This window comes from Terrapene carolina, unplaced genomic scaffold (genome assembly GCF_002925995.2).
Source record: "Terrapene carolina triunguis isolate 2854851 unplaced genomic scaffold, T_m_triunguis-2.0 Scaffold62, whole genome shotgun sequence".
Lineage (NCBI taxonomy): Eukaryota > Metazoa > Chordata > Testudines > Emydidae > Terrapene > Terrapene triunguis.
This window is the reverse complement of record NW_020664413.1, coordinates 58,041,149-58,054,898: the sequence shown is the minus strand read 5'-3', so window position 1 is coordinate 58,054,898 and position 13,750 is coordinate 58,041,149. Positions and strand designations below refer to the sequence as shown.

The window sequence follows — 13,750 nt, the reverse complement described above, 5'->3', positions numbered from 1 at the left end:
GCTGGTGCGCCCATAGGAATGCTAAGCGCTAACACAAGAAATGGCACCAAATGCACAGCGCTACATGGAAACACATCAACACTCCTTTATATATGAATGTATCTCAGTCTCACAAACACCCTATGTTTAACTTTGCGATGACACACAAGCCTCTGCCTTAATAGTGTTTGATTTAAATTGGTCAACACATATGCTGAAGTTTGACAGCAAGACATTTGACTGCAACAGTAATAGCTCTTAATGCTACATATAGGCTACATGATGGTACAATATAACTCTCAGAATCAATGACCAAAAGGTAGCCATATTTGTGTGACAGGCGTATCCTCGAAATATTAATGCATAACCTTCTCATTAATCTATTCTATTCCAAACTGTAGACATTCTGGAGAAATCGCAGGGTATGTTCTTTTCTCCCCCTCCACTTTTTATATTAGGAAATTTGATTTTATTTGTTTAAATTAGAAAGCCAAATAAGTAAAATCTCCATCACAGCTGGAAAATTGCCCTGTGCTGTTTTCTGGTGCTTCAGCGAATGACGATGTGATACGGCTTAACTTTCTTCTCTTCCTCTGAAGTCATTTTCACATAGAGCCCAGTAGTGAGATATTTCCTCTTCCGAATCTATAAAACATGTGAAGAAAATAAGGTAAATCCAATGTCAGACTTGACAACGAAGACAGACTCTTAATCAGTGACTGTCGTGTTCTGAAGAACAGTGATAAGCAAAATTTGTTGGCTTGTCCACATTGTCGGGGTGAGGGGGAAGGGGAATCTGTTCTAGTCACCTTCCCTTAACTCTGTCTCTCTGGTAGGATGAGATGATTATGCACTTGTCAGTGGAAGGAAGAGCAGCCGTCATAGAGGAGCATTAGGTAACAGTAGCCAAACCCTCCCTGAGTTAGCACTAAAGAGGTGTTCAAGCTACAAAGTTCAGTTCTGTACCAAAATTGTAGGTGTTCAGATCTAGGAGTTTGATGTGGCTCAAAAGGCCAGGAACTAGTTGAAAAGGATGGATCTGGATCTGAGTGTCCAGTAGTTCGGAGTGTTTGGATCTGAGGTTTGGGTTCCGGTCCATTTCTAACTGACAGTACATCCCTCTCACCAGCCGAGAGACAGGGAAGGTTGGGGCTCTGTCCCTCCATTGCCTTCAGTGTGTGTGGCCATTTACACCTGGGGAAAGTAGGTGTAACATACTGCCAGGTCAAAGTTCTGTACTCTCATCCGTGGTCACTTTTTACATTCACTTTGCACAGAGGTGAATGAGGACACAGTGCCAGGCCCCAGTCAGTGGCTGAGTCAGTGGTGTGGAACGGAGAGGAGTGCATATGAAGACGGATATTGTCTTAGATCCCAGTAATGGTTGGTGCCTTCTGCTCAGGATTCCAGTGCAGTCAGGTTAGTGCAGAAACTAACCTGAACCATGGGTCAGATTCACCAGTATGCTCTGACTGCTTTCTGCCACTCTAACAGCACAAAGCAGCCATCGACTGGCTTAACAGCGAGGTCTGGGACTGCTTTTCAGCACTGGAACAACGAAAAGGAACCAGAGCATTTCAGTGCGTTTGTCCCTACCTTTTTTTTTTCTATGATCGTGCCTTTCATTCTGCCATATTTATGACATTAAGTGTAAATTGTATGATGCTCTAGCTATGGCACTTACCGCTTTGCTCAGGACACAGGCTGTGATGAGGATACTGTAAATAAACAATCCTGAAGCAGCTGCTCCTAATATCCAGAGATACAGGTCAGTGTCTGGGCAGGGCTCTGGATCTGAAATACATCAGATTAAATGTGACATTGGTAAGGAAGCTGTCACAATTCATTAACCTTTTTGGGCACGGCACCTCTCCATAACAGAACTCACCAAAATGTTAACAGGGCCAAATCCTCCAATCCATACCCTCTCAAAAATCCCATTGACCTTAATGGGAGTTTGACCTGGGTAATGACTGCATGATTGGCCTTCTCTAGTTATGTACTTCTATGCACACATCCATCTACACACACACGTACAATAGGGGGCATTGCTCTGACAGCCCAAGTATGCACTGATCATTGAATGCATCATGTCTGCCTTAGCGCTACAGGTGGTTCTTAAAGAGATAAGAGCAAAAAATGGTTCTCAAAGTTGGAAACTGATTTTAACTCTGACCCTTGTTTAGACTCCTATTAAGACAAAATAGCAGCTCACTAAACCATATATCAGAGAATAATGTAGTATAGTCAGGGTGCTTTGCTCACCAGTGACAAAGAGCTGTGTTCCCTTGCCTGTGTTCATATAATAGGGTGGTGGGTACAGCCGCTCCATCTTGCAGATGTATAGACCAGCATCAGTAGCGTGCAGCCCCATGAGAGTGAGGGTCACATTGTTTTGGCTGGGGCTGACATGACACTCAATGATCTTTTCCACAATGAACATCTGGTACTCAGTTGTGTAGGTTGAAGCACAGATCTCGGTGTACTCCTTGCCCGTCTGTTTAAGCAGGGTCACTCGGATTTCCTCTGCATTCCCAATGTGCTTGTATTCACACACCAGATTGGCAACTCCTTGCCTGTTGGCCAACACCACTGCTGGCTGGGTCACTTTGAGAGCTGTGATTAAAGGCAGAGCATGATGGTCAATTAACACATCAAAGAAATGAGCTTCAATAATATGTAAGCTCTTACTTAAAACCTATAAAAGCAAGGAAAGAGATTCCACCCTGAAGATCCTTCATCCCTGGATACAAACTGTGCTGGGTCCTTTTGGAAGAGATATGAGATTTCCTTTCACTCCCAGTTTGTAGACTTTTTTTCAACACCTGCATTAATGTACTAAAAATCCTTAAGAAGGAATTCTGCAGTTTCTGAACACCCATTGTGATAGCTGACTTGGAGATCTCTGCTGTTTCTCATTCTTTAAATAGATATGATATGGACCCACATAATGGACCGTGTATACTGCAGGTTTCCTTCTTTAAATAAAGCATTTTTAATATATCAGAAGGCATGAAAGGGACTTCAAATACTAAAACTTTATGCATTATATGTTAAAATTGATTGGGGATTGTGGAAATTTAAACCAAATTGTCTAAAAAGTAGAAATAAACTCCTAGGCTGATAAATTTTGACCAGGAACACACTTGATCATTAGGGTTAACAATAGAGCTGGTCAGAATACTATTTTGCAAACATTTTCCAATTTTTTTTTTATCTGGGGCAGGGGAGGAAGAGTTGCCCACATTTCTTTTCTTTGAAACCTTTTAACCAACTCTACTTGCCACTGGAGTTACATTGAACAAATTCTGATAAAACACAGCAAACATTTGAAATAAAAATCACAAGTTAAAAAAAATCTGCTACACACATCTATAGCTTTACAGGTTGCAATGTACCACTGCTATTCATAGTTCTGTAGTTTTCACTTTCTATATGGAAGTCAATGGATTTTGCGTGAGTAAGAACTGCAGGGACTGACCTGTTACCATGAACTGGATTCAAGTTTGGATTATTCCCTGTCAGGGGAGGGTTTATTTTGTCTGTGGCTGGCATTGCAAGAGAGGGGAAAAACAGAAGCTCTTTGTCCACGCAACTTCTATCTCTACAGTAACAATTTCATGCAGAGGATCTGAGTTGAAATAAAATAAACTCTTTATATATTCCCGATCTAAACAGGAGTCTTTCCTAGCACCTCTAGTAACTCTACTGCTCTGGAAACTTTGCCTGTTTTCCCAGAAAAGTTGCAGTGCATTGTATTGGACCTGTCCACCTAGAATCCCTAGCCTTTCCCAGCCTGCGCTCTTCAGAGACCCAGCCTCAGATATGTCCTCTCCTTGCTACACTGAATAACTGTCCTGCAAAGGGGTGAAACTGAGAAAATGTAAACACCCCCAGACACCTTCGGTCTCCTTGATCTACCCACCTTTGGCGATGCCAGTGGCTGTGCTGAGGAAGCCAATGGTGATCAATAGCGTGAGCATTCCAGCGAAGAGACAGACGTTAGAAAGTTGAAGTTGCCTGTTGTCTTCTAACGCCAAGTCCAGATGGAATTAAATCAGATTTATAATCAGAACTGCAGGGAAAAGGGCAAGACCTTTCAGGATACTGAACCTCGAAATGTTTGAACCCACACAGATTCAATGTGTGTATATATAGCTTTGATCCCAAATACATACACTCTGTACCCGAAAGTGCATGAGACTTTGTTTTGGTTTTACAAGAAGGGAAGTAGTGGGTTTGATTAATACGTGCAGAGTTAACCTCAAACAGCTATGAACAAAACAACGATTCAGCAAATGGAAAATGTATTCAATCTGAAATCTGTCATGCGTTATACTTTAAGAATTGGGGGAGGAAAGATAATGAAAGACTACTTCAGCCCCTTTGGCAATGCAGAGTTGAAGTATTCAAAGTTCCTGAAATCACCAGGTATTTCCTTTTAAGAAAAAATACCTTTTAAGGACATACCTTTTCAAAGTATCTACGTGTTGAAGGTTGTATAAGCGTTGAAAATCATCTTCTGTTTTTATGTGAGAGTCTGTCAGGTCCATGAAAAAGTCATTGTGGATCATTGGCGAAAGAGGTTTTAAAGTACTATAAATATGTATCTACATAATAGGCCATTACTTTTTCTTTTTTCTTCACCCTATTAAGCTCTTATATAATGTGCCTACAGGTATACGAATGGACCACCACAGATTCAAAACACCCATGAATTGGTCTATGAACTAGAAAAAAATGATGAAAAATACTGTAATTTTTTATTAAGATGATAGATTACAGCAACTCCAAAGAAGTGCTAACAGTTGGGTAAATATTTTATTTTAAAATAATATGAATATCTGTATTGGCATAGTTACACAATGGACATCATTTACTACTGCGTAATTTAGGTATGATGCCCATATAGCAATAATGATAGCATGAAGAGAGTCATAATTTGCTCTTACCCATGAGCACGCAGTAAATAAAAATAGTGTATAGTAACTCAAAGTTGTGTGAAAATAACTGGTTGGGCCTATATCACACTGTTGGTTGGACAAAGTAAAATCAATTTGCAAATAAATTCTGTCATACCATCAAGTACGATGGTATAAATGAGCTTTTAGAGGTGACTTACTGGCCTATTCTTGACCCTGACTTATCCAGAGTAAGGATAGAGTTAGGAACAGCATCCATATCTTGGATTTTGCATGCAGTTAAGTGAATGATGCCTTTTAGTCCTCGTCAACCATAATTAAATCTGCTGGTGGCTGATGGGGACTGCATATTGAGTATGCAATTAACTGATAAGCTTTTGGGGGGAATGCATTACAAAACTCAACGCTCATTGTCCCAGGCACCTGTTGTCCCTTGGTACCTTGCTACAGTTAGGATGGGAGATTCCATGGTACTGCTGTTGCTCTGGGAAATATTCTGTTAATGATGCCAGCTCTGCTACCATCCTGTTTCTTTTCTGAGGGTGCCTTTTTGGAAGAAGAACACACACTTTTCTGTGTTCTCCGCTCAGAAGCCTTGTGCTGGAATGACTGTGGTTCCATCTAAGTAAGGCTAGATGTGGGTCCCTGTGGAGATAGCTCCTCTTTTCATTGGCAGGAACTGATTGAGAGGAGCACAAAACTGTCCTCTCCAGCGGTGGCCTGCTTTTGCCAGCCTGTGAAAGAAGGGCCCAACATGACCTTCAATCCTGAGTCAGAGGACGCTGGTGCTAGACTGATGGGCCAGTTGATTTGAGCTGATGAGCCTCCTACAGACCAAGACCCTATGGGTATGTCTACATTGTAATAACACATCTACAGCTGGCCTGCATCAGCTGACTCGGGCTTACAGGGCTCGGGCTGTGGGGCTATAGAGCTGCTGTGTAAACATCTAGGCTCGGGCTGGAGCCTGGGCTCTGGGATCCTTCCCTGTCGCGTAGTCACAGAACTTGGCTCCAACCCAAACCCAAACGTCTACACTGCAGTTTTATAGCCCCACAGTCCAAGCCCCAGTCAGCTAAACACAGGCCAGCTGTAGGTGTTTTATTACAGTGTAGACTTACCCCTAAGGATCTAGGCTGGTCCATCCACCCCCTTTGTACCACAGAAACTCCTTGTGGGTTACACCACGTCCCCTGATCCAGGCTGTGCTAATCCATCAACCCCATGTACCTAGCACCACAGTTTCCTCCAATATTATCTCTTTACTGCCACATGTTTTTATGGCCACCCTTTGTTTTCTCCCCACTTCACCATACCACCTGCACCATCACCTAGTTTTTGTCCTTCCTCTTACCTCTCCCATGCCTGTCCCCACCCCACCACTCCTTCCCATCCCCATCCTCCAGCTTCTGCTCTCCTCATGCCCCCGCTGCCTCTCTGACCGATCCCACCTTCTGAACTCCCCCACACTTGCCGTCGGCACTCTCTCCTCTCCCTAATCACCTCAGTTCCACCCACACACACACAGCCAATAAAAGGGGGGAGAGGAAATAAAACTAAGAAACTGCTTCTGTGCATTTAATGGGACAGTACAGCTTGGCAGAATAGCCACATGATCGTATTACTGTAGCCCATATTCTTCCTCCTCCATGGCCCTATTCATATATTCTCTCACCTACTGGCCCTGATTCTCAGTTGCTTTGTTCCTGCACTGGAATGGGGCTGGGGGGTGGAAGAGGTAGCAAAGGTAGGTGGCATTAAGTCCCTTTGTGTTTCTGCATTGCATTCCGATGCAGGGAGGAATCTGCCTGACCTCTGATTTCAATTAGAGCAGCTGTAGGCCTGTTCTCAGTTAAACTCCGTTTCCTACAGGCCTCCATGCACAATGCACTCCAGCCCTTTCCCCTCCCTCACCTCAGAAAGCTCCCTTTCCTGTCCCTGGACCACCTTTGCCACTGCCGATGCTGTGGGACTCAGAGAGGGGTCCAGGTGCTAACGTTGCTTGTGATGACTTGAGTTTCAGAATTCCTTCACTGGTGGTATTCCCAGAGGCTGTCATGTCTAAAATTAAAATGTAAACTCTTTGGGGCGGGTGGCTAGGTTTTATTTGTTATGGAGCCCAGCATATAAATAACAGTATTCTTTCCTTTGTCCTCAGGGGCCACACAACTCTCCAAATAACAGGTGAGCCTTTCTACTCCACTTGTGATACTCTAAGTACCATCATCACTGGGTGGTTTCCAGAGCTAAATGCCTTAACAGCTTGAGCTAAAGAATCAAACTATGAGTTTTTGCAGATTCACTCTCTCTGTAGACCAAGCACAGAGAGGGACGCACAACTCAGACTGAACAATGTGCACCACTACTGTAACTAGGCGTATTCGGACGAGGTAGGTAGCTAGGCTTCTCAATTAATTGAAAAGATCTGCGTCATTTTGGGTTGATGTCTGACACTTGACGTTATTTGACCTGCTTTTCTTTTGTTTAATAATTAGCAAGGACAAATTATCAGCTTCCATTCCGTCAAAATTCCCATCACAATCTATTATTATTATTATTCCACAATTAATTTCACATTTTTAAAAACATTTTACTCCACCCTAATGCTGTTTTTCTTCTGCATTGACAGGAACTAAAAAAACCATTGGGTTGGTGAATAACTTCAGATGTAATGGGGAGAAGAAAAGTTTAACATTTGCATAGCATCTGGTTTCAGGATATTATGTTAAGCTCAGGCTGTGAGATCATCTCTAATTATTCATGTTTTTAGCAAGTTCGTTCACCACAGAGCTATTGAGGTTTTGAAATGCACTGTTATTTTAAAAAATAATTCAGACCTCTATATGAAAAAGCTGAAGAAAAAAATTTTTGCTAAAAAAACAGTAAGTAAAGAAGAAAGGAAGTAGCACGGTGGCTGGAAAAATAATTGATTCATTACCATTAAAGGACTAAAATCTGATTGCAAAGCCCGATATGGCCAAGTTTGGTGTATTGATCTGGGTCCCATGGGAAACCACAATTCGCATCACACAAGCACTTAATACCGGATGTTTCAGAACTCTGGACTTTCTGTCCACCTTTAATGTGAAAATAACAAAATGGATCCCAGTGGTGCACTGTTTACCAGTTTAAAAATGAACTGAACTGGAGTTCTTAATAAAGGAATGCCTTTGTCTCGCAATATAGGTGATACAACTAACTACATTCTTTTTTTCTGAATATTTGTCAATGGGCACTGGACTACACTTCTTGTGTATCGCAAGGGAATATTGACCAATGGGCAGGGGCGTGTGCAGGAATTTAAATTTTACCGCTGCGGGGGGGCACCAGTGAGGGACGCAGAACTCCTCTGGGGGTGGGGGGAGAGCAAACTCCTCCAGCTCCGGGACCCTGCTCCTGGGTTGCGGCAGGGAGAGCGAGAGTGCTCCTGTTCTGCGGGGCCGAGACAGAGTTCATTCTCTCCGCCACAGCCCCGGGCCTGGAGAAGTTCTGCGTCCCCAGCCGATTATTGTGGGGGAGGCCCAGGCCCCTGCTTGCCTGCCCTTGCGCGCGCCCCTGCCAATGGCTTGCACAGGTATAGATAGATAAGATTCAATGGATCTCTTTTACTCTGCAGTTGTTGGTAACTCCTTCTTTAGACCTCATCCTTTTTATTCACCCCGCCCTTTGGAGCCACCACTGATGTTGACTCCATAATTCTATTCGATGAATGGCATTTGCCACTCTCTACTAGGACTCTGAGGTATCCATGGCTAAACTAACATGGAGAATGAATCATCTCCTAATGCTAAAGACAGCAGCTCAAAGTTAGTACTGAAGGTGCACAACAGAACATACATTCTACCCTGCAGCTAGATACCATCCTCATTTATTATTTGTATTGCAGAAGTGGCTAAGAGCCCTTGTCATGAACCAAGACCCCTCTGTGCTAGGCGCTGTACAAACACAGAACCAAAAAAACCAGGCCCTGCCTCAAAGATCTTATAATGTAAGGGCTTGTCCAGACCAGTGGTTCTCAAAGCTGGTCCCACGCTTGTTCAGGGAAAGCCCCTGGCGGGCCGGGCCAGTTTGTTTACCTGCCGCGTCCGCAGGTTCGACCGATCGCGGCTCCCACTGGCCACAGTTCACCGCTCCAGGCGAATGAGGGCTGCAGAAAGTGGTGGCCAGCACATCCCTCGGCCCGCGCCACTTCCCGCAGCCCCCATTGGCCTGGAACAGCGAACCGCAGCCAGTGGGAGCCGCGATTGGCCGAACCCGCGGACGTGGCAGGTAAACAAACCGGCCCGGCCCGCCAGAGGCTTTCCCTGAACAAGCGGAGGACCAGCTTTGAGAACCACTGGTCTAGACTGATAGCACTGCAGTGGCGCAGCTGTGCCATTGTAGCGCTTAGTAAAGATGCCACCTATGCCGATGGGAGAGCTCCTCCCATAGGCGTAAGTATCCCACCACCCCACAAAGCAGTAGATATGCCAATGGGAGAAGCCCTTCAATTGATATACATCTACACTGGAGGTTAGGTCAGTATAATTACATCACTTGGGGTGTGGAAAATCCACCCCCTGAGCGACATAGTTGTACCGACCCAAGTTGGTATTACTGTAGACCAAGCCTAAAGCTATGTCTACACTTAAACCACTAATTCTTCATTGCAGACACTCACTATGGGTTCTCCCTTCGCTGTAGTTAATCCACCTCCTCAAGAGGCAGTAGCTAGATGAATGGAAGAATTCTTCCATCAACCCAGCACTGTCTACACTGGACGTTAGGTCGGCTTAACTATGTCGCTCAGGGGGGTGGATATTTCATACCCCATAGCAACTTAGCTGGGTCAACCTAATTTTTTAGTGTAAACCAGGCCCTCGGTATAAGACAATAAACAACAGGTGAAAATAGACGGACAGGGAAGCATAAAGAAACAGTGAGACCATAGTGGTCAGCATGATAGGCAGTGCTCTCAGCACACCAGCAGCCAAACTGTTGTCAAGTGTTCTGTAGGCACCTGGGGAAAGGAGAGATTTAAAGGAGGAAAACGAGGTGGCTTTGCAGATGTTTACAAGGAGCTTCTCCCAAGCATGAGGGTCAGCATGGGAGAAAGCACAAAGGTGCTTGTTTAAAAATGTAATAAATGATTAATGAAGGCTGGCAGCGATCGGAGGGAGGAGTCGACACCTCAATAGGGAATGAGGGGTGATAGGCTAGGAATGGCCTTGAAAGTTTCTTTGAGGCGATGGAGAAAGGGGAGCCGGTGGAGGGATGCAAAGAGCGCAGCAGCACAATCAAAGCAATGAGCTAGGAAATCTTTGCAGCAGCGTTCTGAACAAACCTGGGTGGGGCACGATTGCATTTCTCAAGGGCAGCACAGAGTGAGTGAGATCTGAGATGAGAGTCTGGATGAGAGATTTAGCTGTGTGTTCAGTTGCATTTGACTGCACCCTGCATCTAACTGCATGTATGGTTAGTAGCTTTCAGAACCACACAACTGGGATGCTCTCCTTGAGGTTGTCACTGGGGATTGTTGGGACGTTGGGAGGCAGAAGCATGTACTGGAAGATTCTGGTAGCTTAGGAGAACTTCCCTTAGATATTAGGAGTGGGGGGAATGTGACTAGCAATGGATCGGGAGGGATGGTTAAGGGGAAAATATGAGTGGCTGGATCAGGGAAGGAACTTATCTCCCCCTTTAATGTACTCAGAGTCATAATATGAATTTAAAGACACATTCCCAAACAAAACACGTCCCTGAATAAAAGCATGTTTCAGTGGAGTCCACCTATCACTCTGCCCCCGCCCCTGCAAAATTACACTCTTTCAATAAAAAAATAATGAGGTTTAAAAGTCTGGAAATAAACTGTTAAGTGATGCAGACAATTCCCTGCTGCCATAGAATCATCCTTCACTAACATCCTGCCTGACTTATCCCCTCCACCCAACTTAACTTTGCCCCCTTGGAGTTTTGATCTGTACTGGAAATCTGCTGTTAACTGCGTACTGTTGATTTTACATATTGCTAATTAAATGCACAGGAAGGCGTAAGGTGCCGGGGTACATTGAGTTATGTCAAAGTCTGTGAGCTTTTATCAAGAGATGTGTTGGTGAAGCAGAATGATACTTTCATGAGTAAAATCGGCCTGATGGATCTGTTTGGCGTTAAGAAATAATGGGCTTATTACATGGTATTGAAGGTTTATGTAGGTGTGTGTGTAGGCCTGGAACGTTTGTATTTTATTGTCTAAGGACTAATGTAGGGTGGTTTTTGTATTCAGGCTCAAGAGTTTCAAAGTTGACAAGTGATTTTGGGTGCTTCTATTTTTGCATAACCAATTTGAAACACCTTAAGAGGGCTGGTTTTCATTGACTGGGTACAGAGTACACAAGGGTCCTTTAAGGTGTCTCGTGTAAGCTGTCCGCAATCAGTAGTCACTTTTGGAAAGGTTGGCCAGCATTTGTAGTGTATCTTAGTGTTACAAATATTGGAAGTGAATCCCTTGAGTGGGAAATAGGATTTTCTAATCTCTTATTGATACTGTTTTCTGTGCTTATATTTCTGTCAATGTTAGACGGCCAAGTTAAGTTTGGGGGGCAGGATAGCTCAGGTAGGATAACACTGAGGGATGAAGTAGTTTTTAGTACCGGGGAGCTGGATCAAGCCCTTTGCTGTTCGTTTCCAGACTTTTTAATGATCATATTTTTAAAAGATGTAAAAACTGTTTTGTAAAGAAAGTGTAATTGTTATCCCATGACCCACTATTTCCCATAGCTCTTTGTAGAGCTAAGGAGGGAGCGGAGGAGGCTTTTGCTGAGTTTGGGATTGGTAAAGGGTGTGTAGGGCTGGTGACAAGTCAGCATAGGCAGGGCTCCACATATTCCACAATTTCTCAACCAAGAAATGTGTAGCCTGTGATGGGGTGTCCACCCCACACACAAGGCTTGAAAGGGTTAGGGTGGCCAGATAGGTCAATTAACTCCCTGGGCTGCACTTGGAGGAGGAGCCAGGGAACTGGGGTTGATTAAATGAGGCTCAGCTGGGCAGGAACAGGAAGGGCCTGTCTAAAGCCCAGGAGCTGAGAGCAGAAGCAGGCTGCAGGGACGTATGCTGTAGTCCCACCTTGGGAGGAAGAAGGTATGTTGGGACTACAGAGGGTAGTCCACAGTTACACCCTGGGAGGAGGGAGTTAGGAGGCTGGCAAACCCAAAGAGGGGGAAAGCCAGGAAGGTAGGAGAAGACTCAGGGGGAAAGCAGCAAAAAATAGGAGTGCAGACCTTGTCACTGAGCTGGAACCCAGAGTAGAGGGAGGGTCTGTATTCCCCCACCAGCCACTGGGGATATAGAACCAACCAGGAAGAGGACAGTGGACTGCCAGATTTGTTCTGGAAAGACTTGGTTACATACCCCATGGAAGGGGTAACCACATTGCGACCTGGCCAGAGGGCTGAGTTACGAAGAGGAGGCTGCAGTTCCTGGAGCGCGAGGGGCCCGCGGGGTGGGAAAGGGTGACGGATAAAGACACTGCCAGAGGAGGGCAGCACCTGGCAGAGCTAATCCCCAGGATGGCCAGGAAGAGGTGCCATCAGCGGTGAGTGGACCCGTGACACAGCCAAATCCACTGTTCGCCACCTAACTGTGCTCCGGGATCTAAACTTTCATTAATAAAACAAATCAAAACTAGCTGTTGCCATTGTGAAGAACAATTGAATATGTAAATGGAGGCAGTGTTGTCTAAACTTCTCCCCCTGAGTCTACCAAGTGCCCGAAATAATAGCTCTGAGAGGTGTGAACCACCCTGTTCATCCCACAGAGATAAATCGAACACCCCAAATGTCCAACGGTTAACTTTCCCTATGGATCCTTTCAGCAGAAACATCCAACTCATCTGTTGATCTCAAACGGCCTCCCACTTTTCCTGAGGTGCCAAACCCAGCTGGGAAAGCCAGTGGCTTGGAATTAGTCACTTGCCACAGAGGGCACAGATCCTTGACCAAAGGCTAGCTGATATCGGGCAGTAAGCTAGGAGAGTAATGTAACTGAGGGTAGCTGCTTAGTCTAATAGAGGCATGCATAGGAGAAGCAAGCAGAGTTTTTTAAAAATGTTGAGTATTTAGGGTGAAAGAGATTGTGCAGCAGGACTGCTAAATCATTAGGTGGGGAGAAAGGAAAGGAGGGCTTGTGAGTAGCACCTCGGTATGTTTGCTTTTCTTTCAAACAGGAGTGAGATTGTCTGTCACAGGTTATGAAAACAATTAGACTGGGCAGAGCCCAATTAAAATCAGGCCCTAACCAAAGCTGGTGGAAATCTTTTGAATTTTGTAATTTTGATGAAATCTTGAGTAAAAAGGGAGGGGGGAATTTTTGCAAATATTTTTTCCAATCTTTTCGCCAGCACCAACCCCAAGTTTCTGCGTTTTAATTTTTAAAATATCAACTGTTTCGCAAAAACAACAACAATAAAGCATCTCCTACTTTATCTAAATGACTTCTTCACCAACGTATTGCTAAGCCTGAGCGAAAAATGTTAAAGTTGCATTTTTAGTAGAAGAAACTGCAAGTAGATAGACATCTTTCTTGCTAAGCGTTTTCCTTTTGTCTGCAATTTTAAATGGCCGTGATATTAGCCCTCTTTTTATGATTTTCAAATGACAGCAACAAAGTTGTCTTGTAAAAATACAGAAATAAAAGGCCTGATTCTCATTGACACTAAATTCTTTCCTACACACGAAAGCTGTCCCGCTTCAGCGATCCCAGTACAGTTAAAGCCATACAATCCCCCTATGTGTGGGTGTAATTAGACTGGTATAAATGTGCTTTATACCATGTAGCTACCCTCGTGTGGGCAGGGAAATAACAACATTGGT

General features: G+C 44.4%; 1 protein-coding gene across 1 annotated transcript; it reads right to left on the bottom strand.

Moving 5' to 3' along the window:
* Nucleotides 1-528: 528 nt before the first annotated feature.
* Nucleotides 529-3,986, bottom strand: CTLA4 (cytotoxic T-lymphocyte associated protein 4). The gene is made up of 4 exons (XM_024206266.2): nt 3,905-3,986; nt 2,245-2,595; nt 1,664-1,773; nt 529-624 (listed from the first exon to the last, which is right to left on the bottom strand). The coding sequence occupies exons 1-4, from the start codon at nt 3,960-3,962 to the stop codon at nt 529-531; spliced, it is 615 nt and encodes a 204-aa protein (XP_024062034.2). The 5' UTR covers nt 3,963-3,986.
* Nucleotides 3,987-13,750: the final 9,764 nt, after the last annotated feature.